The sequence below is a fragment of the Pelobates fuscus genome, chromosome 5 (genome assembly GCF_036172605.1).
Source record: "Pelobates fuscus isolate aPelFus1 chromosome 5, aPelFus1.pri, whole genome shotgun sequence".
Taxonomy (NCBI): Eukaryota; Metazoa; Chordata; class Amphibia; order Anura; family Pelobatidae; genus Pelobates; species Pelobates fuscus.
The window spans coordinates 387,110,127-387,135,582 of NC_086321.1; the positions used below are offsets into that span (position 1 = coordinate 387,110,127).

Below are 25,456 nucleotides of genomic sequence, written 5' to 3' on the forward strand. Positions count from 1 at the left end.
CAGGCATGCAGTTTCATTTCCAGTATGCCATGTCTTGGTAGCCCCCGTCCCCCCCAAAACCTCCCTGAAATTAGTTTGGGTCATTATGCAATTGCAGCACATTTTATCCTTATTCTGTCGTGCTAACCTAACCCCTTGCCGCAGGCCACTGTTGACAGTGTTGGGATTGCTTTAAACATTATGTGCTGTGTGACAAAGCACCTGTGTATTCATTCGGGAGTATTTTAACCCTCCATCCTATAACCCCTTCCTCTACCACATGCCACCTATTGGCCAGAGGGGGCACACCTAGTGTAGGGGGAGAGAAATGCACTAGGTAAAGTTTGGATGCATAGCTCTTGGGGCCCACACACCCGTTGGACAAAATGTAGATACAACCTTATGGCCCCATTGTATCCGAATGATCCAATAAACCCACCCATTTTGCATTACATTGTGATGCTCCAGCTGAACCTTCAAATTTCAGCTGGGTACAGAATATACTTCCTTCCGGGCAAATTGAATGCCTTTTAACCCCTTAAGGACAGAGCTACTGATACAGTTCTGATCAAATAAAAAAAACAAAAAAAAAAAAACACTCCTATGAAGTGAACCCCCCAAAAAACACTTTCCTATGAAGTGAACCCCCCGAAAAACACTTTCCTATGAAGTGAACCCATACTTATTATATATCATTTTGTTCAGAGGAAACAGCTTTCATTTCATATCAAATATTTATATATGAAACTATTTAAGTATTATTTTAGTAATACAACGCTTTTATTACTTTTGTCCAGCTTTATTTTACACTTTGGGGGACTGTCTGACAACCCAGGCAGTGCTGAAGCCTGCTATAGTGGCCATGTGATCATGACGCAAGGGCCGGATTTGCCTAAAGGGGGACTGTCTGGAAAGTCAGGTAAGTAGAAAGGACAGTGAGGATGTGATATGCCGCCAGGTGATATTGAGGGGTTAATCCATATCTGGATGAAGCGATACACCAGAGAGCTACCTACCTTACTCCATTTAAAAAAACTCCTGAATGTTTCAGTTTGTCCGATTGCAGTTTAAAAGGTATTTCATTCCTCCGGACCAGTCGGAACTAATTTTTGCTCAAGTCTACCAGACATTATTGTGTCTTGTCCGAATTCTTTCACAGTTTGCCAAATTACATACCGTATGTAATAACCCTTAACATTCTATATAAAGTGTTGTGTTGTTTTTTGGGCTACAGATATATAGAGGTTAGCAATGACAAACAGATTTTAGACATTTCATATAAAACAGACAACATTCACTTTCAGACCTTTTTATTACATTCCCCAAACCACAGGTTTGTCTAATCAGAAGTTCCAGACGTACAACATTGTGGGTTTCTCTACCTTCAATTCAGTGTTAACAACCTAATTACATTAATGGATAGTCAAGTTTCAGCCCTAGGGACACACAGCTTCTCATAATAAAAATCACATTAAAAACATTTCATAGACATTCAGTTAATCATTTCATACAGCTCACAGCGCATACTAAATCTCTTAAAGGCACATTTTACATGTTTGATCCAAAACAAACCCACACAGAAAGGCACTAGGTGCGAGAGTACCACATTGTGGTAGTTTGAATTGGCAGCTCAGAGTTTAAACTATTATCCTGCGCAATGGGCAGTACCATGCGAGCAGTGGTAATAAATGATCCCATCAGCCCCACAATTGTAGTTCGGTAAATATATTACCAAATGGAAGAGACTGGGAGCAGCCATTATGCTTTCTTAGCACCTTCTGTAATAACATTTGCTTGATAACTCCATGGTGTTCAGTGAAATAAGGGAGGGACAGCAGCCAATTTGTGTGATATTTATACCGTGTTTAGTTTAGCATTGATCCTAACTTCTACATAACAGATACTTTAACACCATCTACATCTAGACCCCTGTGCCTCTTACACTACTCCCAATCACAGCCTCCGACCAATTCAGATTGTGAGACAATCCCAGCCCTTTTTAATCATTTCTGATTCATCTATTAAATACATAAATAAACACTGCGTTCCAATAATCAATAAAAATAGAAAGAAATCAAAAGCTGTAAACAGTTGTCTTCTTCTTGGACCCCGAGCGCACAGCGCTTACATGGCTCTCTTCTTCATGGTCGTACGTCGTAGACGCATGTTAACCCAGGCCGACGTCCAGTGACATCATCACGATAAAACCCAAAATGCAAGTCCAGGAGGCCAGCTTACCATTTCCACTAGGAAGAAACACAGTTCATTTATTCCTCTTTAAACTGGGCAGACTCATTGAATTGACCGTTTAAAACGGTGTTTGTGTTTGCCACAATGCACTTTATTTGTGAACTTGCAATCTTAAAAAAAGTTACACAGCCTGAAAAGAATCTACGCCCATCGAGTTCAGCCTTTCTCACATCACACCAAAGGAAGGCAAACACCCCAGTTTGAAGCACTTCCAATTTTGCAACAAAATAGGAAAAAAATGACTCCAGGACCCCAGAATGGCAGTCAGATTTATCCTTGGATCAAGAAGATATTACCCTACATACAGTGGCGTACACACAACCCATGGGGCCCCAGTGCGAAAACTGATCCGTGGGCGAAAACATGCATTAAAAATATTGCAGGTTTTTTACATTTTAAAGTGGGGTGAGGGTGGAGGGGGTGCCAAACACAGGTTCTGCCCCGGGTGCCAAATGCTCTAGGTACGCCCCTGGAGGAGGCTATATTTAAAAGAAGAAAAACTACCACAACAAGTGGACATAGTCTTAAATTAGAGGGACAAAGGTTTAAAAATAATACCAGGAAGTATTACTTTACTGAGAGGGTAGTGGATGCATGGAATAGCCTTCCAGCTGAAGTGGTAGAGGTTAACACAGTAAAGGAGTTTAAGCATGCGTGGGATGGGCATAAGGCTACCCTAACTATAAGATAAGGCCAGGGACTAATGAAAGTATTTAGAAAACTGGGCAGACTAGATGGGCCGGAATGGTTCTTATCTGCCGTCACATTCTATGTTTCTATGTAATGTGTTTTACTATTTTTTTATTGTTCTTACCTGGTTTGTGCTTCAGGAATAATGTCGTTGCTCACGACGTAGATCATGGCCCCAGCTGCAAAAGCCAATGCATACGGTAGGAGCGGTTCTGCCAAAGAAACTGCAATCGCCCCAAAAACGCCAGCGATGGGTTCAACCATACCACTCAACTGTCCATACCTAATGGGGAATAAACAAGAGAAAGGAGGTTATGTAAGCAAACTGTCAAATTATATTAAATGTTGCAGTTAAAGAGACAGTTAAAGGAACACTGTAGGCACACAGACCACTTCTTATTGAAACGGTCTGGGTTCAGTCTCCCTGTCTCCTTAAGCCTGAAACTGAAAACATTGCAGTCTGCAGTTTTATAGAAATAGCAATGTTTACATGGCAGGGTTAAGTCTGCCTCTGGTGACTGTCTACCAGACCGCCACTAGAGGCGCTTCCTGCTGTTTCACAGAGTTCGACTCAGTGTAACAATGCTGGACCCTTCTTCCACTTTGCATGAGGATGTCCAGCATCTTCTAAATCCCCAAATGAAAGCATTGATTCCCTTCTTTACTATGGGCAAGGCCCCCCATTTTACATTTTTTAAGAGTTTATTTAATGCCTGGACCTAGGTCCTGGGTGCCGCCATCTTAGTAAGGGCAGATGAAGGCATTTGCTCTTGTCAGAAATGTGGGCAGGAATTTCTGCTATTCGTTCATCAGAAACACGAATTAATCGAAATAACAAAGGAACGTACGAACACCTAATTTCGTTATTCGTTATTTTATAGCAGCTAGTGAGATTAACCCCTTCACACTGTTAGTGTCCTGGGATTGTTAATACATGGTATCACAGCAGCGAGAGGGATTAACCCCTTCACGCTGTTAGTATCCTTGGATTGGTAATACATGGTATCATAGCATCTACTGGGATTAACCCCTTCATGGCATTAGTGTCCTGGGATTGGTAATACATGGTATCATAGCATCTACTGGGATTAACCCCTTCATGGCATTAGTGTCCTGGGATTGGTAATACATGGTATCATAGCATCTACTGGGATTAACCCCTTCATGGCATTAGTGTACTGGGATTTGTAATACATGGTATCATAGCAGCTACTGAGATTAACCCCTTCACGCTGTTAGTATCCTGGGATTGGTAATACATGGTATCATAGCAGCTAGTGGGAGTAACCCCTTCATGCCGTTAGTGTCCTGGGATTGGTAATACATGGTATCATAGCAGCTAGTGGGATTAACCCCTTCATGCCGTTAGTGTCCTGGGATTGGTAATACATGGTATCATAGCAGCTAGTGGGAGTAACCCCTTCATGGCATTAGTGTCCTGGGATTGGTAATACATGGTATCATAGCAGCTAGTGGGATTAACCCCTTCATGGCATTAGTAATACATGGTATCATAGCAGCTAGTGGAATTAACCCCTTCATGGCATTAGTGTCCTGGGATTGGTAATACATGGTATCATAGCAGCTAGTGGGATTAACCCCTTCATGGCATTAGTGTCCTGGGATTGGTAATACATGGTATCATAGCAGCTACTGGGATTAACCCCTTCATGGCATTAGTAATACATGGTATCATAGCAGCTAGTGGAATTAACCCCTTCATGGCATTAGTGTCCTGGGATTGGTAATACATGGTATCATAGCAGCTAGTGGGATTAACCCCTTCATGGCATTAGTGTCCTGGGATTGGTAATACATGGTATCATAGCAGCTAGTGGGATTAACCCCTTCATGGCATTAGTGTCCTGGGATTGGTAATACATGGTATCACAGCAGCTACTGAGATTAACCCCTTCATGGCATTAGTAATACATGGTATCATAGCAGCTACTGGGATTAACCCCTTCATGGCATTAGTAATACATGGTATCATAGCAGCTAGTGGAATTAACCCCTTCATGGCATTAGTGTCCTGGGATTGGTAATACATGGTATCATAGCAGCTAGTGAGATTAACCCCTTCATGGCATTAGTGTCCTGGGATTGGTAATACATGGTATCATAGCAGCTACTGGGATTAACCCCTTCATGGCATTAGTAATACATGGTATCATAGCAGCTAGTGGAATAACCCCTTCATGGCATTCGTGTCCTGGGATTGGTAATACATGGTATCATAGCAGCTAGTGGAATTAACCCCTTCATGGCATTAGTGTCCTGGGATTGGTAATACATGGTATAGCAGCTACTTAGATTAACCCCTTCATGCTGTTAGTATCCTGGGATTGGTAATACATGGTATCATAGCAGCTACTGGGATTAACCCCTTCATGCTGTTAGTATCCTGGGATTGGTAATACATGGTATCATAGCATCTACTGGAATTAACCCCTTCATGGCATTAGTGTCCTGGGATTTGTAATACATGGTATCATAGCAGCTACTGAGATTAACCCCTTCACGCTGTTAGTATCCTGGGATTTGTAATACATGGTATCATAGCAGCTAGTGGGATTAACCCCTTCATGCTGTTAGTATCCTGGGATTGGTAATACATGGTATCATAGCAGCTAGTGGGATTAACCCCTTCATGGCATTAGTGTCCTGGGATTGGTAATACATGGTATAGCAGCTACTTAGATTAACCCCTTCATGCTGTTAGTATCCTGGGATTGGTAATACATGGTATCATAGCAGCTAGTGGAATTAACCCCTTCATGCCGTTAGTGTCCTGGGATTTGTAATACATGGTATCATAGCAGCTAGTGGAATTAACCCCTTCATGCTGTTAGTATCCTGGGATTTGTAATACATGGTATAGCAGCTACTTAGATTAACCCCTTCATGCTGTTAGTATCCTGGGATTGGTAATACATGGTATCATAGCAGCTAGTGGGATTAACCCCTTCACGCTGTTAGTATCCTGGGATTTGTAATACATGGTATCATAGCAGCTAGTGGAATTAACCCCTTCATGGCATTAGTGTCCTGGGATTGGTAATACATGGTATCATAGCAGCTAGTGGGATTAACCCCTTCACGCTGTTAGTATCCTGGGATTTGTAATACATGGTATCATAGCAGCTAGTGGGATTAACCCCTTCACGCTGTTAGTATCCTGGGATTTGTAATACATGGTATCATAGCAGCTAGTGGAATTAACCCCTTCATGCCGTTAGTGTCCTGGGATTGGTAATACATGGTATCATAGCAGCTAGTGGAATTAACCCCTTCATGGCATTAGTGTCCTGGGATTGGTAATACATGGTATAGCAGCTACTTAGATTAACCCCTTCATGCTGTTAGTATCCTGGGATTGGTAATACATGGTATCATAGCAGCTAGTGGGATTAACCCCTTCATGGCATTAGTGTCCTGGGATTTGTAATACATGGTATCATAGTAGCTAGTGGGATTAACCCCTTCACGCTGTTAGTATCCTGGGATTTGTAATACATGGTATCATAGTAGCTAGTGGGATTAACCCCTTCATGCCGTTAGTGTCCTGGGATTGGTAATACATGGTATCATAGCAGCTAGTGGGAGTAACCCCTTCATGGCATTAGTGTCCTGGGATTTGTAATACATGGTATAGCAGCTACTGAGATTAACCCCTTCACGCTGTTAGTATCCTGGGATTGGTAATACATGGTATCACAGCAGCTAGTGGGATTAACCCCTTCATGGCATTAGTAATACATGGTATCATAGCAGCTAGTGGAATTAACCCCTTCATGGCATTAGTGTCCTGGGATTGGTAATACATGGTATCATAGCAGCTAGTGGGAGTAACCCCTTTTTTGAAGGAGTTTTTTTTTTTCTTCATTCATGGCTCTAAATTGCAGTGAACGGGTTAAAACTGTATCTGAATCCTGTGTGCCGACGCTCCCCAATACCCTGGCACTGTTACCAGTTTTAAAGGACAAGCTTCACATTTATTGGGTAAAAAAGTTTACTAGATGGACAGTCCTGGTCTAGGTCATTTGTTTTACTCAGTAACTGCAAAATGTGAAGAATTGACAACGAAAGGCACGTTTAGCAGATCAGCTACTTTGTCCTTGAAACTAGTTAACCCTTCTCTTCACGTGGATGATGGGCGCCGAAAGCCCATTTCAGAAACACGTGAGATTACGTCACAAGCAATTTCTTGTTTCCTTGTAAAAAGATGGTTCTACAATTCAGTTAATCTCAGCTTCTCTTCACTTTGTGGCTGCATTTACCTCTGACTGGCCACCAGCCACTATTACTCACCAGAACGCTTTCCAGGTGGAAATCCCTGCTCCGCGTAACGGAAGGCTCACAGCAAGGCCTTCTGGGAAATTCTGTATTCCAATTCCAATGGCCAGGTTTCTGTAAAACAAAGTCTCTAAGTAATCGAATGTATTGTTCCACTTGCCCACCCAGTTACGAGTAGCCCCATGTGGCGAAACCGACCTCGCCACGTGTCCTTGGAGGGGGCTGCTTGCCCGCCTCTTGCCTTTGGACTATGGACCCGACTTTATGTGAATGTGTTAACCCAGATAGCCATGCCATGGAGCCCATTCGTGTAGTTAAAGACTTCAGCTCCATGGCAATTGAACTGTGTGAATAGGATCTGAGCGCTATTCGGTAGTTTTGTGCGCTCAGATCCCAGCTATCTGGGGATATGTGACATGTCTGTGTTTTATGTATAACATGTGACTTTGTGTATTTTATAGTATTTTAATTCTTTGTGCTCACCATGTGCATAATGGAGTCTTGTCTCTGTCCTGGGAGATAATTGAATTACTTCTCAATTATCTCCAGAATAGAAGACTCTGAAACCGGTCTGGGCCAGATCGCCATGTGCCAGCCAGGGCCCAAAAGATATTTTACTAACTTCTGAACCCCTGGTCTGATTCATGTCATTTTTTGATATGTTGGGTTATGAAAGTTGGGTAAAAAGTATGTTTTAAACTGTATGTATAATTGGATTACCTCTCAGGCTAAGGGGAGGGAATCTGTGGGATGTAACCATTGTGTGATTGGTGTATTGTAAATCCATCCCTTGCATGGGAGAATCCTTTATAAGACAGTGTGTGAATAAATCTTAGCTTCTTGTTTTAACCCTCAAGCTGAAGTGTCATCTCATTCTTGGGGGGAATTGGATTGTATGCTGATTGCCAGGAGTGTAAGCGGATTGTATGCTTTTCCTGTTCCGCTATTCCAGTATTCATGTAGTTTGCAGTTCGGGAGATTGGTGCTTGCAGTAGTTGCCTGTGTATCTGGAAAGGGGGATTATCGCCTAAACGTTTTTTATCCCCTTGTGAGCGAAACGGTCCGTTACACCCCATATGATCCATTGTAGGGCTGCAAAGGTAGCCTGATAGACCCAATACAGCACTTAGTACAATGGTGATGGTGCTATAGAATGGGTTGGCGCCCTTCCAGAGCCACAGTGCTAATGGAGACAGGCACTACCTTTCCGTGATGTTTTAGAAGGTAAATACAGAATAGCTGAAGACGATTTCCCCTTGGCATTGTCCAACATAAAGGACTAGTGCCATGTCCCTTACCACCCACAGCGAATGCCACGCTGTACCAGAACCATTACAGTGTATCACAGTGGGTATGGTGCAGCAATACTGAGCTCTTGTGCCTTTCTTTCCTATAATAGCTAGTCATTTCTGATAATGTGGAAGAATTGAACAAATGTTAACAAAACCCAGAGCTGAAGTCATTATAGTGTAATAGAAACATAGAAACATAGAATGTGACGGCAGATAAGAACCATTCGGCCCCTCTAGTCTGCCCAATTTTCTAAATACTTTCATTAGTCCCTGGCCTTATCTTATAGTTACGATAGCATTATGCCTATCCCACGTATGCTTAAACTCCTTTACTGTGTTAATATATTTGCTACAGGGCAGACAGGAGAGATCCCGAGGGCTACCCACCATTCTGCAGCATAAAAACCAGAACGTCGCTATTTGTAACCGATGGAAAAATACCACCTAATGCGACATTAACCCTATGAATTCTGCATTTAAAGAGACAAGGCTCTACACCCCCTGCCTTTTTAACAGATTGCATGTTTGTGGCAAATCTAGCCACTTCAGACTGCTATGTTATATATATATATAGTGTTATACCTTTAAGATTGCCTGCCCACCTCTGTATTTGTACTTCATATATATTACCTACTCTGATCAGTATTTGTATTCCCTATGTGAAATGTAGGCATGTAAAAGTGCAGGCTGTATCATCTCTCACAAGTGCAGGGTTAGAGCATTCGTGTATTCGTGTACCGAACACGTGGCGGCAGCCATCTTTGTTCTCGGAGACCCAGTGGGGTTTTTCCATCGAGTGCCTGGAACTAAAATTGTCTACTCGGCGGCACGAGCCCCGCTGGACTTCCGAGCCGTTCGGGAGTTTGCTTCTTTCGTGAGTTTCATCCCCTCAGCCAGTGCAGTCATTTCAAACTTGGTTGGTCTAATCATGTAATTCGAACGGCGTTCGTTTATTTGTGCAGGGATCTGAGCGCTAGTTCACTCAATGCTGCGCTCAGATCCCAGCTACGTACCAAGGGGTCTTTTGGCTAAATGTCAGGATTATTATTACAGTTATGGATTGTAACGGATCACCTGGCACCCCGACTGGGTACCTCCGTTGAGGGATGCTCCTAGTGCTTCCTGAGGACTCCAAGCACTGCAGCAGACACCACAACCAGCAAACCGGAGAAGCATACGAATGCTCTCAAGCATTGAATGTTGTAAACAGCTGAACAGGAAAAGCATACAATCATCTTACACTCCTGGCAATCAGCATACAATCCAATTCCCCCAATAACGAGACGACACTTCGTTTTGAGGTCAATCAGAACTGAGGTCAATCAGAACTTTCCCAATCCACAAACTTCGTACTGCCCACAGGGTTTTACAGAACAACCAATAACACACGTTCATTACAGAAAACACTCCCAGCAATTATACACAAACTCCTCCCCCCTGTGATATAATTATGGTACACAATGGGTTAACATAATTATCACAAGCAGGAAAAATACCGTTTTTATACATGTACTATAACTTTAAAAATATACGTCCAATCTACATATTCAGAATCAGCACACTTTAGACATAAACACTCTCACAAATCAGACAAATCCCTCTAGTAGATAAAAAGTTAGCGTTATGACCATTTTCCTGCCCAAAACAGTTCCATAGATTTGAGCTGTGCGGTCGGTCTATTTTACGGGGCCGTTCGTGCATTTAGCTTAGTATAGCAGTGAGTTCAAACTGCCGAACGGGACTTAATCTGTGCAGCTGAAAACGGAGTGTAGGAGAAGGTAAGGGTCAGCGGTGTTCGTTGAAATGTGTAGCCGATTTCCGTTCCATGGATTTGGCTACACATACGTTTGTCGTTTGTTGAATGGCGGCCACTTCGGCTGCATCCGAAGTGCCAATTTAAAGCTGCAGAACTGCTCCAATACAATTTAAAAGGGCAGCAAGTCTTTTAAAATCCAATCTGCTAAAATATTCTTTAACAGGCAATATCTTCCAGGGGCCATAGTCTTAAAGGGGCATTGTTCCCAAAAGTCACAGTATGTCCCCAGATGGTTCTTAAAATACTGTTTTTAAAGGGCCAAATCTCCCAGGGGCCATAGTCAGCAGGCAGGAGGCGGGCAAACAGGCTTCTCCAATGCCCAGTGCGAGGTTGGTTTCGCCACGTGGATTTTAATGTAAAATGATGTATGTTGCTGTACTAGAAGATAATTCCCATAAACAATACATTCTTGGGTGATTATCTCTCTAGTACAGCAGTGCATGGTGGGGGATAGCCCTGAAAGTTAAGCCCCACGTAGTCCACTACTGGACAGCCCTTGCAATGTGACTTTGGAAACCCCTTACATGTGTAACTGCATAAATACTGTGACCTGTGATTAAAAACCTCAGTGGACTCCCAGCCTATGTGTCGTCTAGTTCCTGGGAGGGAAGGATTCTTAGAACGCTACCGGGATTATTGTATGCTGTACCTGCCTACCGGGATTATTGTATGCTGTACCTGCCTACCGGGATTATTGTATGCTGTACCTGCCTACCAGCGGAGATACTGTGGATCTCCCTCTCCGCTTCAATGTTCACCCTACATTTATAGCTTTAGGCCATAACACGTTCGGTGAGAAAAGGGAGCATTGGTTTATGGCATAGAAGTTCAGCGGTCTTCATAAGAAATTGTGACTAGACCTACCCCTGGGTAAGGGGCTGCAGCTCACCATCTTTCTTTTGAACAAATACAATAAAAATGTACTTCAAGTTTTCTAACTCATTATATAAGTAATAGATTTAAAATATATCCCATTTTTAGCAAATTAGAATGTATTTAAATGAAATTTGGAGTTCAGTGAATAAACCCATAATTGATCCAACTGGAATGGGTCCCAGAATGACATACATTTATATCCTTATTGCAATTTAAATCTCCATGGTAACATTTTAAAAGAGAGAAGCTAAGGTGGTAATGTGCTGGCTGTAAATACACAGGAAATAAGTAGATTGAGGAGAATCACCTTACTGGCCAACTACAACAGTTAGAGTGCAAGCTCTGGGGTCCATTTAGTTTTACACTAGGATTGTCCTTGGATCACAGCAGCCATTAGTGACTGGTACATTGTTCGTGTCAGGAAGAGGTGCAGGAATGGACGCGGTCTCTGTGCTAGGCACGTCGGCTGGTTCCATAACGGTCAGTTTGATAGCGTCCTACCCCAGCCGATACCTCCACACCAATGAGAAATCTCTTCAACGAGAGAACCGCCTGAAAACTATAATTATGGGCTGGTGTCCAGTAACTTACAATGAGCGCACTTGGGCTTGGAATTCGATAGCCATCCCCCTAAACCGGTGGAGTTATTCACTAGTGACAATTCAAACAGAATTTCAAATTTAAGATAAAAATATCCAAATTGGAAAAAAAATTATAAATCTGCTATGTATTGAGTTTGGCCTTAAATTTGAAATACCCTGAGGGGATTTACTAAATGTGGGCATTAGTTCACTCTTCCTGAAACAGATCAATCTGTCCGCCATAGAACCCCTTCCGATTTGTTTTAAACGGTTTGATCAGAGGAGGCTGCCATGTGACAGATCCCATCACCCTCCTCTCTGGGGCCCCGGACTGAAAGTGCTGAACTTTTGGGGGCTGGGATAAAAAAAAAAAAAAAGAATTAAAATAAAGACTTCTGATGGTAGTATAATCTTTAATTTTACAGATGTTTGTTTTGGGGAGAGCGGAAGGGGTAGGTATGGTTACAGAGGATAGCTAAGGGATTGGGATGTGTTATCGGACTGTTTTTAAATATTTTTTTTAATAATGATCTGTCCATTCCCTTGGTTAATTTACAATCCCTCACCTGATGCCCACTGGTGGGGGTACGAAGAGCTCCTCCGTTAAGTTACAGTTTAGTAGATACCGTAAGTCCCCAGCTTATTAACTATTTGCTAGCTCTACCAGTCGGCAATACGAACAAATGATCAATTATCAAAAGCAAATGAACAATAATATGCGACTGTGCCCAATGCATTTGTTTCCAAATGTTAATTATATCGGTGCTTTGTGAATGTTCCCAATCTGGGAACGTTTCGATAATAATCTGGACACCGAGTGCATCCAGGTAAATTGCGCGATGATTCACTCAGGCTCACCGTAATTGGCCGTATAGAATATATGAGAATTGTCATTGCTGTCAGCATTAAGTCATTCTTTGTCCATCCTAACAAAATGTGGTGTTTCGTGAATACCCCTCAAAAAGGCCAACTCCATAATGAGACAGAAAGGTGTATTTGTATTAAACCTAACCGTGCTCACATGGCTAAGTAATACAAACACAGAAATAAGACCTACACTCAAACTCCTACTACTCCCAGGCGGCAGCAATGCCTATAGTAGTCATTACACATAAAGCAAAAAGTTACCTGTGCAGGGCAGGTGAGCTTACACTTTAATTACCATTGGAGTGATTCTAAAATCCTCCAGTTCTGTATGTGCGCAGGGATTTGTGATCGTGCTCAGTTTGCTGCATAGCACGTTGTGATTGGATTGTGGAGTGTTCAGTTTGTAGCACAGAAGGGGTTAATTATACAGTCCTATAAACCCCATGCTTTGAGCAGCTGATCACCACTTGCTGCTGGCTGAGCTCACAATGAGCCTGTTATTCCACCAGAATCCAGACTACAAAGAAATCTAAATATCCTCCTTTTCTATGACATCTGAAATAACAGTGCGATTCCACTTCGCAATCTCTCCCTCAAACACCTGAACTAACACAACTTGCCCCAGGAAACCACAACCACATTTATTGGGAGAAACAGTTAATATAACATCCGCATGTGTACAGGGCCATCATTGTCAGCGGAGTGGGTAATGTTGGCGGCCATTGTGGGTGCAAGCCAGCATTTCCTCTCTATGGATGTTCCAGCAATCCCAAAATGTCTTTATTACACACAGCCAACTATTGCTGAAATACAACTCCCATTAATCTGGACTATTCAGGTCGAAGATTTGTAGCCCAGCTGTCAGTTGCCCACAGATCCCAGTTTAGGGAATAAACACAAAAAGTTCCTATGGCTTTACGAAGGCATTAATGAGGCTTTTCTTAGCATCCCATAATTGGACCTCGTCCTACGCCTTCCTACCTCAAGCTCTGTGTGGGAACTGACATTCACACAGCCATCTTGTCTCCAATGTCCCTTGTGTTTTATAACTGGGCTGTGTGTAGCCGTCTGGGCCAGCAGGGAGACTGTGCCACACAAAAGAGTCCAATCCGGACCGCATCCTGCTCTGTCTCTAGCTGAGCCCCTGCGGGCGAATCCCCATGTGGAGGGGACCAAACAAGGGCCGTCCTCAAGCATGCAGACTGTTCCCACTAATACCCTGTGTGATGGCACATGGGCAACAGAAACCCCTTTCAGGATGAACACTATAGAATAATATGGCTCCCTCTTACTGGAGGAGAAAAGGAATGGGGTCCTGTATAACTAGCAATTCTGGGGCAAAGCTGTAAAGATAAGCACATAGAGAAACCTGGGGTACTTGTCCCGAGAGCTTACACTCTAGAATAAGATTGAACTAGTAGCTGACTTTGGGAGCTCAGATGTTTTGGAACTACTTTTCCTATAACCCTCAGCCAGCTGTAAGACTACTCTAAAACATTCCTGTCAATTTCAGACATTTAAAGTATTACTAGATGACGGGGTCCATTCACAGGGCAATCATCATGGTAACCCTGGTTAGGGCGCTGGTTTCATAGTGATCGCCCACACTGGATTATGCTACATTTTTATTTACTGTTTGTTGGAAAGCAAGATTGTGTCTGTGCACCACAGCCAACAACTCCCACCCCCCGTTAGCCTTTGTTGGTCCAGTCCAGCAGAGACTGGCTGAGCTCTCTCTGTGTAGAATGCTTGCCTGGGAGGTTGGACCGGATAGCCTCTGGTGACTGGATTTAAAGTCTCTTTCTTACAGAGCAGGACAGAGACGGCCAGTGTCTGCAGAGTCCACTGATCTCATGCTAGACACGGCATATTGTATAATTACAGCTTATTGTAACATTTCAGCTCATTACAATATTACAGCTCATTGTATTATTACAGCTTAATGTATTATTAGTCAGTGTACAGTTTATTATTAATGTTTATTGTATTACAGCTTTTTGTATCATTACAGTTTATTGTATAATTACAGCTTATTGTATCATTACAGTCTGCTCTCTGTGACCTCCTCCTTTGGCCTCACACAGTTGTCTACTTCAGCAGCTCATACAGCAGGAAACACTCTTGACCTCATCTTCACCAATCTCTGTACCACCTCTAATCTCTCCACTGTTCCATTTCCTTTGTCTGACCACCATCTACTAACATTTGACATCAGCATACCCCGTACCCAAATTTCACCACCCTCAACACTCCAATCTCGCAGAAACCTCAGCTGCCTTGATCGCCAGCATTTCTCCACCAAACTCAATACTCTCCTTTTACCCATCTCAAATCTAACTTGCCCGAACTCGGCTACCTCACCTCTCTCCTCTCAACTCAACATCATGGCTTCTCCTACAAATAAACGCAGCAAGCGCCCCCAATTACAACCCTGGCACACCAAGCTGACCCGTTAACTCCAAAAATGTTCTAGAACTGCTGAACGCTGCTGGAGAGTCTCACTTTGCATCTGACTTCCTCCACTATAAATTTATGCTGCGCTCCTACAGCCTGGCTCTTTCCGCTGCAAAACTCAATTACTTTAACACCCTCATAAGCACACTGTCCCATCAACCCAAACACCTATTTCACACTTTTAATGCCCCCTCCTTCTACCACCTTGTCCGCCACAAACTTTGCATCTCACTTCTCTACAATCCGAAAAGAGATTGCTTCCCCTACCATTACATCACCCAACCCCACCTGCTCCACCATTCTACACTCATTCGCACCAGCTACTGCAGAAGAGGTTTCTGCTCTGCTCCGGTCCTCCTCCCCCACCTCCTGTTCCCTCGATCCTATTCCCTCGTATCTCATCCACACTTTGTCTCCCTATCTTGCTCTTCGCCTCACTAAAATTTTCAATCTCTCCCTTCCCTCTGGCACATTTCCCTCACCCTTCAAACATGCAACTGTAACCCCAATTCTGAAAAAGCCCAGTCTTGACCCCAACTCCCCATCCAACAACCGCCCTATCTCGCTACTGCCATTTGCCTCCAAGATCCTCGAGAGAGTTGTGTACACCAGACTGACTGACTTTCTCGACACCAACTCTCTGCTTGACCCCCTTCAGTCTGGATTTCGCGCTGGTCATTCTGTCGAAACGGCTGTGACCAAAGTATCCAACGATGTAATTGCTGCTAAATTCGCGGCCATCAACAGCTTCTTCGCATTCTTCGTAATTTTGGTCTACGGGATACTGCTCTCTTTTGGTGCTCCTCCTACCTCTCCCAGTGCTCTTTTCAGTGTTTCTTTCTCTGACTCTGCTTCTTCCCCCCAACCACTCTTTGTCCCAAGGTTCTGTCCTATGTCTCCTACTGTTCTCTATCTACACTGCCTCCCTTGGTAAATTCATCAGCTCCTTTGGCTTCAGTTATAATTTCTATGCGGATGACCAGCAAATCGACCTGTCCTCTCCTGATCTCTCTCTGCCCATCTTGACTCATGTCTCTGACTGCATCCTTTCGATTTCCAAATGGATGGCTGCTCACTTCTTTAAACTCAACCTGTCCAAAACAGAACTTCTGGTCTTTCCTCCCTCAAGAGTTACTATTCCCGTGTCTGTCTCCCTGCAAGTCAACGGCGCTACCATCACCTCTACCTCGCAGCCTCGGGTGTTCTTTTTGACTCCAACCTCTCCTTCACCCCTCATGTCCAATCAATCGCCAAATCCTGTCGCTTCCATCTCAAAAACATAGCGCGCATTGTAGCAGATTGCATTAAGGCTGTCCTCAAAATTAGTGTATTTTAGTATGCTTTTGTGTATTGCTTGTTCTATGTGTTCACATTGTATGCAGCATTCGACTAATTGTTCGGTAAAATCACTCCGTTTACTATACAAGTGAAACTACCGAACAATCAGACCACCCCAGGGATAAGTGTGCCTCTCATTACCGCTCGCAACAATGTTGCAAACCCCTAATTGGCAATGGTACTTTGTTCTATGGGTGGCCGCTATTCGGAATACGAACACGTGGCGGCGGCTATCTTAAATCCCGAACATCGGTGTTTGGTCGTCGAGTGTCTGGAACCCAAATCGGACACTTGACTAAGCAAACACCGCTGAGACCTTCAGACTTCCATAACTTTGTGCGGAAACAACCGAACGAGCCGCCGTTCGGTAGAAAGAATCATCCGAACAAGGGTATTTACATGAAGGCAAGCAAAAGCCATTTCATTCGGTATTTTCATCCGTTTATACCCACGAACCAAGACCGAACGCAAGGCCAAAACTTAAGTCCCTACATAATGCTGCTCCAACCTACCTATCCTCCCTAATACACAAGTATGTCCTGTCAAGGCCCGTACGCTGTGACAAAGTATATCCTCTGTCCGTACTCCCACCTCTAACGCTCGCCTCCAAGACTTTTCCAGGGCTGCACCTCTTCTGTGGAACTCCCTTCCCTTCTGTGTAAGAATTTCACCCAGTCTCCACTCATTCAAAAAATCATTGAAAACTCACTTCTTTGAGAAAGCACATCAATTAAACTGTTAGCAGGTTTGTATCCCCTATCCCCCATGACTCCTCTTCTGCAACTGTCAAAATTACCTACTAAGCACTCAATGAATACTTTTCTAACAACCTACTTCGTACCCCTACTTTTACCCTTTGTGTCACTCACTATACCCCACTCCCTCTAGAATGTAAGCTCATTGAGCAGGGCCCTCAACCTCTCTGTTCCTGTACATCCAGTTGTCTGGTTACAATTACATGTCTGTTAGTCCACCCATTGTACAGCGCTACGGCATCTGATGGTGCCATATAAATAATGAAATAATAATATTAATTATTACAGCTTATTGCATTATTACACTTACTCAGCAACAGTACATTAACCCCTTGATCGCTAACACACACACACACACACACACACACACACACCTCTTTCTCTAAACTATGAATTAACAAAAAATGGAAAACATTGTAGAGTTCTGCTAAATTGGCCTAAAATGCTATAATCTTTGCAAGTACTTCTCAAGATTATGGAGCCCTCAAAGGCAAAGGAGAAGGCACCTCCAGCAATCTATGCCATCTCTATTCCGTCACTGTGTGTCCAGAGTGGCCCTCACTATCCAGCACCATGTAACTGGGATCCTGGAGCTTGTCTGGACTCAGCTGAGAGACTGAACATCTTTCTTGGACAATAAACAATGGTTTGTGTTTCTATTTATCAAAAGAGAGTTCTAAGGAGGAAATTGAATGATCCCTTCACCATATGGAGTATTTCGCCAATACTGCACTAACCAGCTCTAAACACCAGGTGGCAGCAGACACACATATCTGAGCGATTTTCCTGAATTGCATGATTACAGAGTTGTTAAAATGATTGGAATATCTCCCAAAATAATGCATTTTCACAGCTTTCCCAATGAGCTTAATTATACAGTAGGTTTCACTTAGACATTCTGGGGTATTATTCTCTAAATATCTAGAGTAATAACTTCAAACAAACAATATATATATATATACACACAGTGATTTTATACGAGTTCGTGATTTTTTTCTAAATATTTATATTCTATTTTTCTTTTTTTAAAGTAAACTTTGTGATATGAATTTATATTCATGAGATTACGAAAGCCTGAGCCATTAACACAATACATAAAAATAAAAAAAAGATCTGGTTTGCTATTTATGTGAAATTCTAAGTAGAAGCTTATTACTACGTCGATCGCCATTATTGTGTACGTATCTGATTGGTGAATTAAACCATCCGAAATAGAGCGTTTATCTTGTCAAAGGGCTCCTTGTAACATCACTATAGCTCAGTATATTATTACAGCTCCTTGTATTATTACAGCTCATTGTATTATTTCATATAAAATACACTGAGCTGTAATAATACAATATCTATGAATACCAATCCAAAGTTACCTCCTTTCATGGAGGAAAGTGTGTAACAAAGTGCTTAAACAAAAATAAGAGTGATCAGCAAGCAGCTCTATACACTTATGTGGAAATATCATCTTTTCCACTAGACAATCTTATAAAATACAGTGCGGTATAAGTGACAAAGACCTACACCTATAAGTGGAGCGCTCAAACAAATATAAAGCTTACCAGGCGTGACTTGATTCAATAGTACAATATGAAGTACATGCCAAAAAAAAGATACAAAAACATACAATATAGTGCAGATGGTATTTAAAATGACAATATAGAAATGATAATATCGTAGTGAACTGTACACTCACATTTCAAGGAGCCTGTATAAAAAAAAACTGGCTCCGTATTAAGGCTTGTGTGCTTTTTATGGTGGCACCACCCTTCCACTTCAGCTTGGAGTAGTTCTCATGAATAAAACATAAAAGGAGAACAAACCAATGTGTAGACTGTAGCGATAAAAACACGGATGTAGAATATAGAATAATAGATGTGGTGCTCACCTGGTCCTGAGCCTATGGGTCCCGGCTCTAAGGTGTATGGATGTGGTGCCAATTTAAATAGGGATGGCACTGCCCATATGAAGATTTCTAGAGGCTCCAAAAAGGACTTGAGCAGGATATCTTAAGTAAAATAACAAATTTTCACTCTCATTCTTCCATTATAAATGTCCTTTCAGAGGACCATCATTACAGCTGACTGAGGAAGCTCTATTGAGAGTGAAACGCGATTGGCCATTTTAAAAGGACTTTTTTTACCATTTATTTTTTATTATTATTGTATATCAATAAATGTGTTATTTTACTCAAGATATCCTGCTCAAGTCCTTTTTGGAGCTTCTAGAAATCTTCATATGGGCAGTGCCATCCCTATTTAAATTGGCACCACATCTATACACCTTAGAGCCGGGACCCATAGGCTCAGGACCAGGTGAGCACCACATCTATTATTCTACATCCGTGTTTTTTTTTTTTGTAAATCTTTCTTTTATTATGGCATATACGTTATGGGATACAGAATAGAAAAAAGGAGGCATTGTGGGGTAACACAGATTAACAATAACAAGAAGGTATGCAGTGCCCTCCAAAGAAAGATCGCCATATTTTTTGTGTTTTAAATCATCGTGTGAACATCGTAAAGATACAGGCTTGGTTACTGTAGTGAACGTTTCGCTTTAACATTTGTCGCTTTAACATTTGTCGCTATAACATTTGTCGCTTTAACCTTTGTCGCTTTAACATTTGTCGCTTTAACATTTGTCGCTTTAACATTTGTCGCTTTAGCATTAGTCTCCTTAACATAGAGTGATCTTGCACTATATGTGTGTATAGAATAACAAGCATTAGATCAGTAGTGAACTGTAGTGTTTGTGCTAGGCTGTTTGAGCATGTGCAAATAAAAGTTACGTTTAGAGTGACAGGTGTGCGGCATAGGTGAGAGGTTAGTTTAAGTGGTTAACTAGAGTATACTCCTAAGTGTTTAATATGGTAAAACATAACTTTAGCAGATTATAAGATTTAGTAATGCCTATACGAAGATAAACTAGTATAATGTAAAACAGCTTCGTGAGTCAGTTGAGCAATAGGTAGGCTCAGCGCCTATGACCAAGGCTTCAGCCGATTCCGCAGTCCCGGCTCAGTAAGACTTCGGCACCGCTGGGAATCAAGGAGGCTCCGCTGCAACTCCCCAGTTTTTCATGGGTACCTTGGGTGGTGAGCCTATGTTCTCGGCGACGTGTCTGCTTCGCCTCTCCCCATGCTGACCTGCGAGTAGATGTCTGGGTGTTTCCTCCGAGCAGAGGGTCAGAGCCCCTCAGGGCGTTTGTAGCAGCTTTGCTGGTTTGTTGGCGGGCAATGCGCTGTGTGTCCATCTTGACTCTGTTGGCTGAGAGCCACGGAGAAGTCCCCAGTTTGTTTCTCTTGTGCTTGAGCAGCTGTGGGTTCCGCTTGTGGGTTCTCCGCTTGTGTCGGGACCCAGGTAGGCAGTTTCCGATGCGTGGTCTGCGGCATAATAGTCGGGGGGTAGCCGTCGCTCTTCTATCTCGCTTAGTCCCGGTTAGTAGCTCTATGATGCTTGTCGGTGCTGGTTTATGCGCCGGAGGGGTGATTGGCTTGCGGGAGGCCGTTTTGGCTGTTCGGGTCTGCGCCAAAGTGGCCCATAGTCGTTCCCAGAAGTGGTCAAAGGCTGCTTTTATACCGGCCTCGTGGGGTGTCCCGCTTGTAGGTCTCACTTGCAGAGGCTGGGTGAGTGTGGGCCCATGAACTCTGTCGGCGTCCGCCATTTTGGAAACCGATTGTGGGTTGCGTACGCCCGCAGGAGCTTGAAGGAGCTTGTGGCCCTGAGTGGCACGGACCGGGATGACCCCGCCGGTCCATAGGGGGGGAACGTGAGCTCTGCGGTACCTCTGCTGGGTGTGAGAGTCGCGAGAGAGCGTCCGTCTCTCCCGCGCTGCCCATGGGAGTGTGCCGCATGTTGGTGTGTCAGCAGGCCTCAATAGTTGGATCTGGGTACCCGGCGGTCGCACTGCTCGCTTGAGGTATCGGGTTGTGCGCCTGGGTGCCCTCCGCTTGTCAGGAGCTATTCTAGAGTTGGACGTGCCGAGATTCGTGAGTTTTTCCCCATAAAAGGACGATTTGGTTCAGGAGCTGGGTCTCGGCACGTCTGTTCAGCTTGGCTGTTCGGCTCCGCCCCCTACATCCGTGTTTTTATCGCTACAGTCTACACATTGGTTTGTTCTCCTTTTATGTTTTATTCATGAGAACTACTCCAAGCTTAAATGGAAGGGTGGTGCCACCATAAAAAGCACACAAGCCTTAATACTGAGCCAGTTTTTTTATACAGGCTCCTTGAAATGTGAGTGTACAGTTCACTACGATATCATTTCTATATTGTCATTTTAAATACCATCTGCACTATATTGTATGTTTTTGTATCTTTTTTTTGGCATGTACTTCATATTGTACTATTGAATCAAGTCACGCCTGGTAAGCTTTATATTTGTTTGAGCGCTCCACTTATAGGTGTAGGTCTTTGTCACTTATACCGCACTGTATTTTATAAGATTGTCTAGTGGCAAAGAGGATATTTCCACATAAGTGTATAGAGCTGCTTGCTGATCACTCTTATTTTTGTTTAAGCACTTTGTTACACACTTTCCTCCGTGAAAGGAGGTAACTTTGGATTGGTATTCATAGATATTGTATTATTACAGCTCAGTGTATCATTGCAGCTCATTGTGTTATTGCAGCTCAGTGTATTATTGCAGCTCAGTGTATTATTGCAGCTCAGTGTATTATTGCAGCTCAGTGTATTATTACAGCTCATTGTGTTTTATGGCAGCTCATTGTATTATTACAGCTCATTGTATTATTACAGCTCCGTGTATTATTACAGCTTATTGTATTATTGCAGCTCATTGTATTATTGCAGCTCAGTGTATTATTGCAGCTCAGTGTATTATTACAGCTTATTGTATTACAGCTTATTGTATTATTACAGCTCAGTGTATTATTACAGCTCAGTGTATTATTACAGCTTATTGTATTATTACAGCTTATTGTATTATTACAGCTTATTGTGTTATTACAGCTCACTGTGTTATTACTAGGGATCGACCGATTATCGGTTTTACCGATATAATCGGCCGATATTCGGTATTTTCGGCAATATCGGTATCGGCCAATAGGGATACCGATATTGCCGATAATACTTCCCAGGACCGCCAGGCTCATTACAAGCCCGGCGGTCCTGGTGGGGGCGGGCAGCAAGCGTTTACTCACCTCCCAGCAGCTCCTCCAGCTCCCCAGTGTAAATCTCGCGAGACCCGCGGCCAGCTCTCACGGCCGCGGGTCTCGCGAGATTTACACATGGGAGCTGGAGGAGCTGCTGGGAGGTGAGTAAACGCTTGCTGCCCCTCCTCCCACCACCAGGGATTAACATATCCCCCCTCCCTGGCAAGGCAACAAGCAGGGAGGGGGACAACAAGAAACTAATAATAATAATTAAATATATATATATAAAAAAAAATTAATATAAAAATAAAAAAAATAATTTAATAAAAAATGCCCCCTCACACATACACTCTTATTATACACATGCACTACACAAACACACTGTGTATATAATTCAGTGTGTTTGTATAGTGTGTGTATAATAATGTAGTGTGTTTGTATAGTGTGTGTTTATAATAATGCAGTGTGTGTTTGTATAGTGTGTGTGTATAATGCACACTACACAAACACACTGCATTATAAACACACACACACACACTATACAAACACACTGCATTAGACACACACACACACACTATACAAACACACTGCATTATATACACACACACACTATACAAACACACACTGCATTATACACACACACACACTATACAAACACACACTGCATTATATACACACACACTACAAACACACTGCATTATATACACACATTATACAAACACACTGCATTATACACACACTATACAAACACTGCATTATATAAACACTGCATTATATACACAGTGTGTTTGTGTAGTATGTTTATATAATTCAGTGTCTTTGTGTAGTATGTTTATATAATTCAGTGTCTTTGTGTAGTGTGTTTATATAATTCAGTGTGTGTTTGTGTAGTGTGTTTATATAATGCACACTACACACACACTCTGCATTATATACATACACTATACATTATATAAACACACTACATTCACTATACACACACTACACAAATACACACACTCTGCATTCCTTATATACACACACTACACAAACACGCACACTTTGCATTTAGTATATACAGCATTCACTTTACGCACACACTGCATTCACTTTATGCACACTACCTACACACTACACAAACACTCTGCTTTCATTATATACACACTAGACAAATACACAATACACACTGCATCCACTACACACACTAGACAAATACACACTGTATCCACTACACAAACACACACTGCATCCACTACACACACACACACTGCATCCACTACACACACACTACACAAACACTACACAAACATACACAGCTCCCCTGTCTAAGCACACTGCATCCACTACACGTGGCATGTATATTTTGTGCATTTACCTTTAGAAATAGTTTTTATTTTCCAAAATGGTAAATGTACAGAATATCGGCAAATTATATCGGCTATCGGCCTAAAAGTTCACAGAATATCGGTATCGGTATCGGCTCTAAAAAATCAATATCGGTCGATCCCTAGTTATTACAGCTCACCGTGTTATTACAGCTAATTGTATTACTGCAGCTAATTGTATTACTGCAGCTCAGTGTATTACTGCAGCTTTGTGTATTATTACAGCTCAGTGTATTATTACAGCTCGGTATATTATTGCAGCTCAGTGTATTATTACATCTTATTGTATTATTAAAGCTTATTGTATTATTACAGCTCAGTGTATTATTGCAGCTCAGTGTATTATTGCAGCTCAGTGTATTATTACAGCTCATTGAATTATTACAGCTTATTGTATAATTACAGCTCATTGTATAATTACAGCTCATTGTATCATTACAGCTTATTGTATCATTACAGCTTATTGTATCATTACAGCTTATTGTATTATTACAGCTCACTGTGTTATTACAGCTCACTGTGTTATTACAGCTCACTGTGTTATTACAGCTCACTGTGTTATTACAGCTCAGTGTGTTATTACAGCTCAGTGTATTACTGCAGCTCCGTGTATTACTGCAGCTCCGTGTATTACTGCAGCTCCGTGTATTACTGCAGCTCCGTGTATTACTGCAGCTCCGTGTATTACTGCAGCTCCGTGTATTACTGCAGCTCCGTGTATTACTGCAGCTCCGTATATTATTACAGCTCCGTGTAATATTACAGCTCTGTGAATTATTACAGCTCCGTGAATTATTACAGCTTATTGTATTATTACAGCTTATTGTATTATTACAGCTCATTTTATTAATACATCTCATTGTATTATTACATTTTATTGTGTGTTACAGCTCATTTTATTAGTACATGTTACTGTATTATTACAGGTCATTTTATTATGGCAGCTCATTGTATTATTACATCTCATTGCATTATTACATCTCATTGCATTATTACAGCTGATTGTATTATTACATCTCATTGTAGTATTATGGTTTATTGTATTATTTCAGCTTATTGTATTATTTCAGCTTATTGTATTATTACAGCTCGGTGTATTATTGCAGCTCATTGTATTATTGCAGCTCAGTATATTATTACAGCTCATTGTATTATTACGGAGAGCAAAAAACAAGTCGCAAGAGAGTGCCGAGAACTGACAACAGCTCAAATAGCCTACCCTTCGGTGGGTCTCCGCTCAGTTCTCAAGCTGTTTTTAAGCTCATCTTGTGCCATTACAAAAATAACCAGGACCATTAATATCTCAGACGGATTCCACCAAAAAGGGTGAAACAGAGCTGAAATGCAGGTCGACTCACTCTGCACGAAAGATCCAGCAACCCCAGACGATCGTTTCAACCTTGTTAGGCATCGTTACTGAGGAATAGCCAATATCCCTCTAGGTACCTAGGCATTGTATTATTACAGCTTATTGTATTATTACAGCTCATTTTATTAATACACCTCATTGTATTTTTCCATTTTATTGTGTGTTACAGCTCATTGTAGTATTACGGCTTATTGTATTATAACAGCTGATTGTATTATTACGGCTCATTGTATTATTACGGCTCATTGTATTATTACGGCTCATTGTATTATTACGGCTCATTGTATTATTACGGCTCATTGTATTATTACGGCTCATTGTATTATTACAGCTGATTATAGTAGCTATGGTGCTTCTAACAACTATAGACTTTACTGGAAAGGAGGATACAAAATATGCCATGCGTTCATCACATATCTTAT

The 25,456-nt window shown here is 42.1% G+C and overlaps 1 protein-coding gene across 1 annotated transcript in view; it reads right to left on the reverse strand.

The window, feature by feature from the left end:
• Nucleotides 1–1,589: 1,589 nt before the first annotated feature.
• SLC39A11 (solute carrier family 39 member 11) overlaps nt 1,590–25,456 on the reverse strand; it is a 308,809-nt gene continuing 284,942 nt past the window's right edge. Inside the window, exons 8-10 of the mRNA XM_063456363.1 lie at nt 7,231–7,329; nt 3,044–3,202; nt 1,590–2,225 (exon numbers count right to left, since the gene is read on the reverse strand). Coding sequence (XP_063312433.1) covers nt 2,147–2,225; nt 3,044–3,202; nt 7,231–7,329 — 337 coding nt within the window. The 3' untranslated portion in view covers nt 1,590–2,146. The remainder of the gene's footprint in view (nt 2,226–3,043; nt 3,203–7,230; nt 7,330–25,456) is intronic.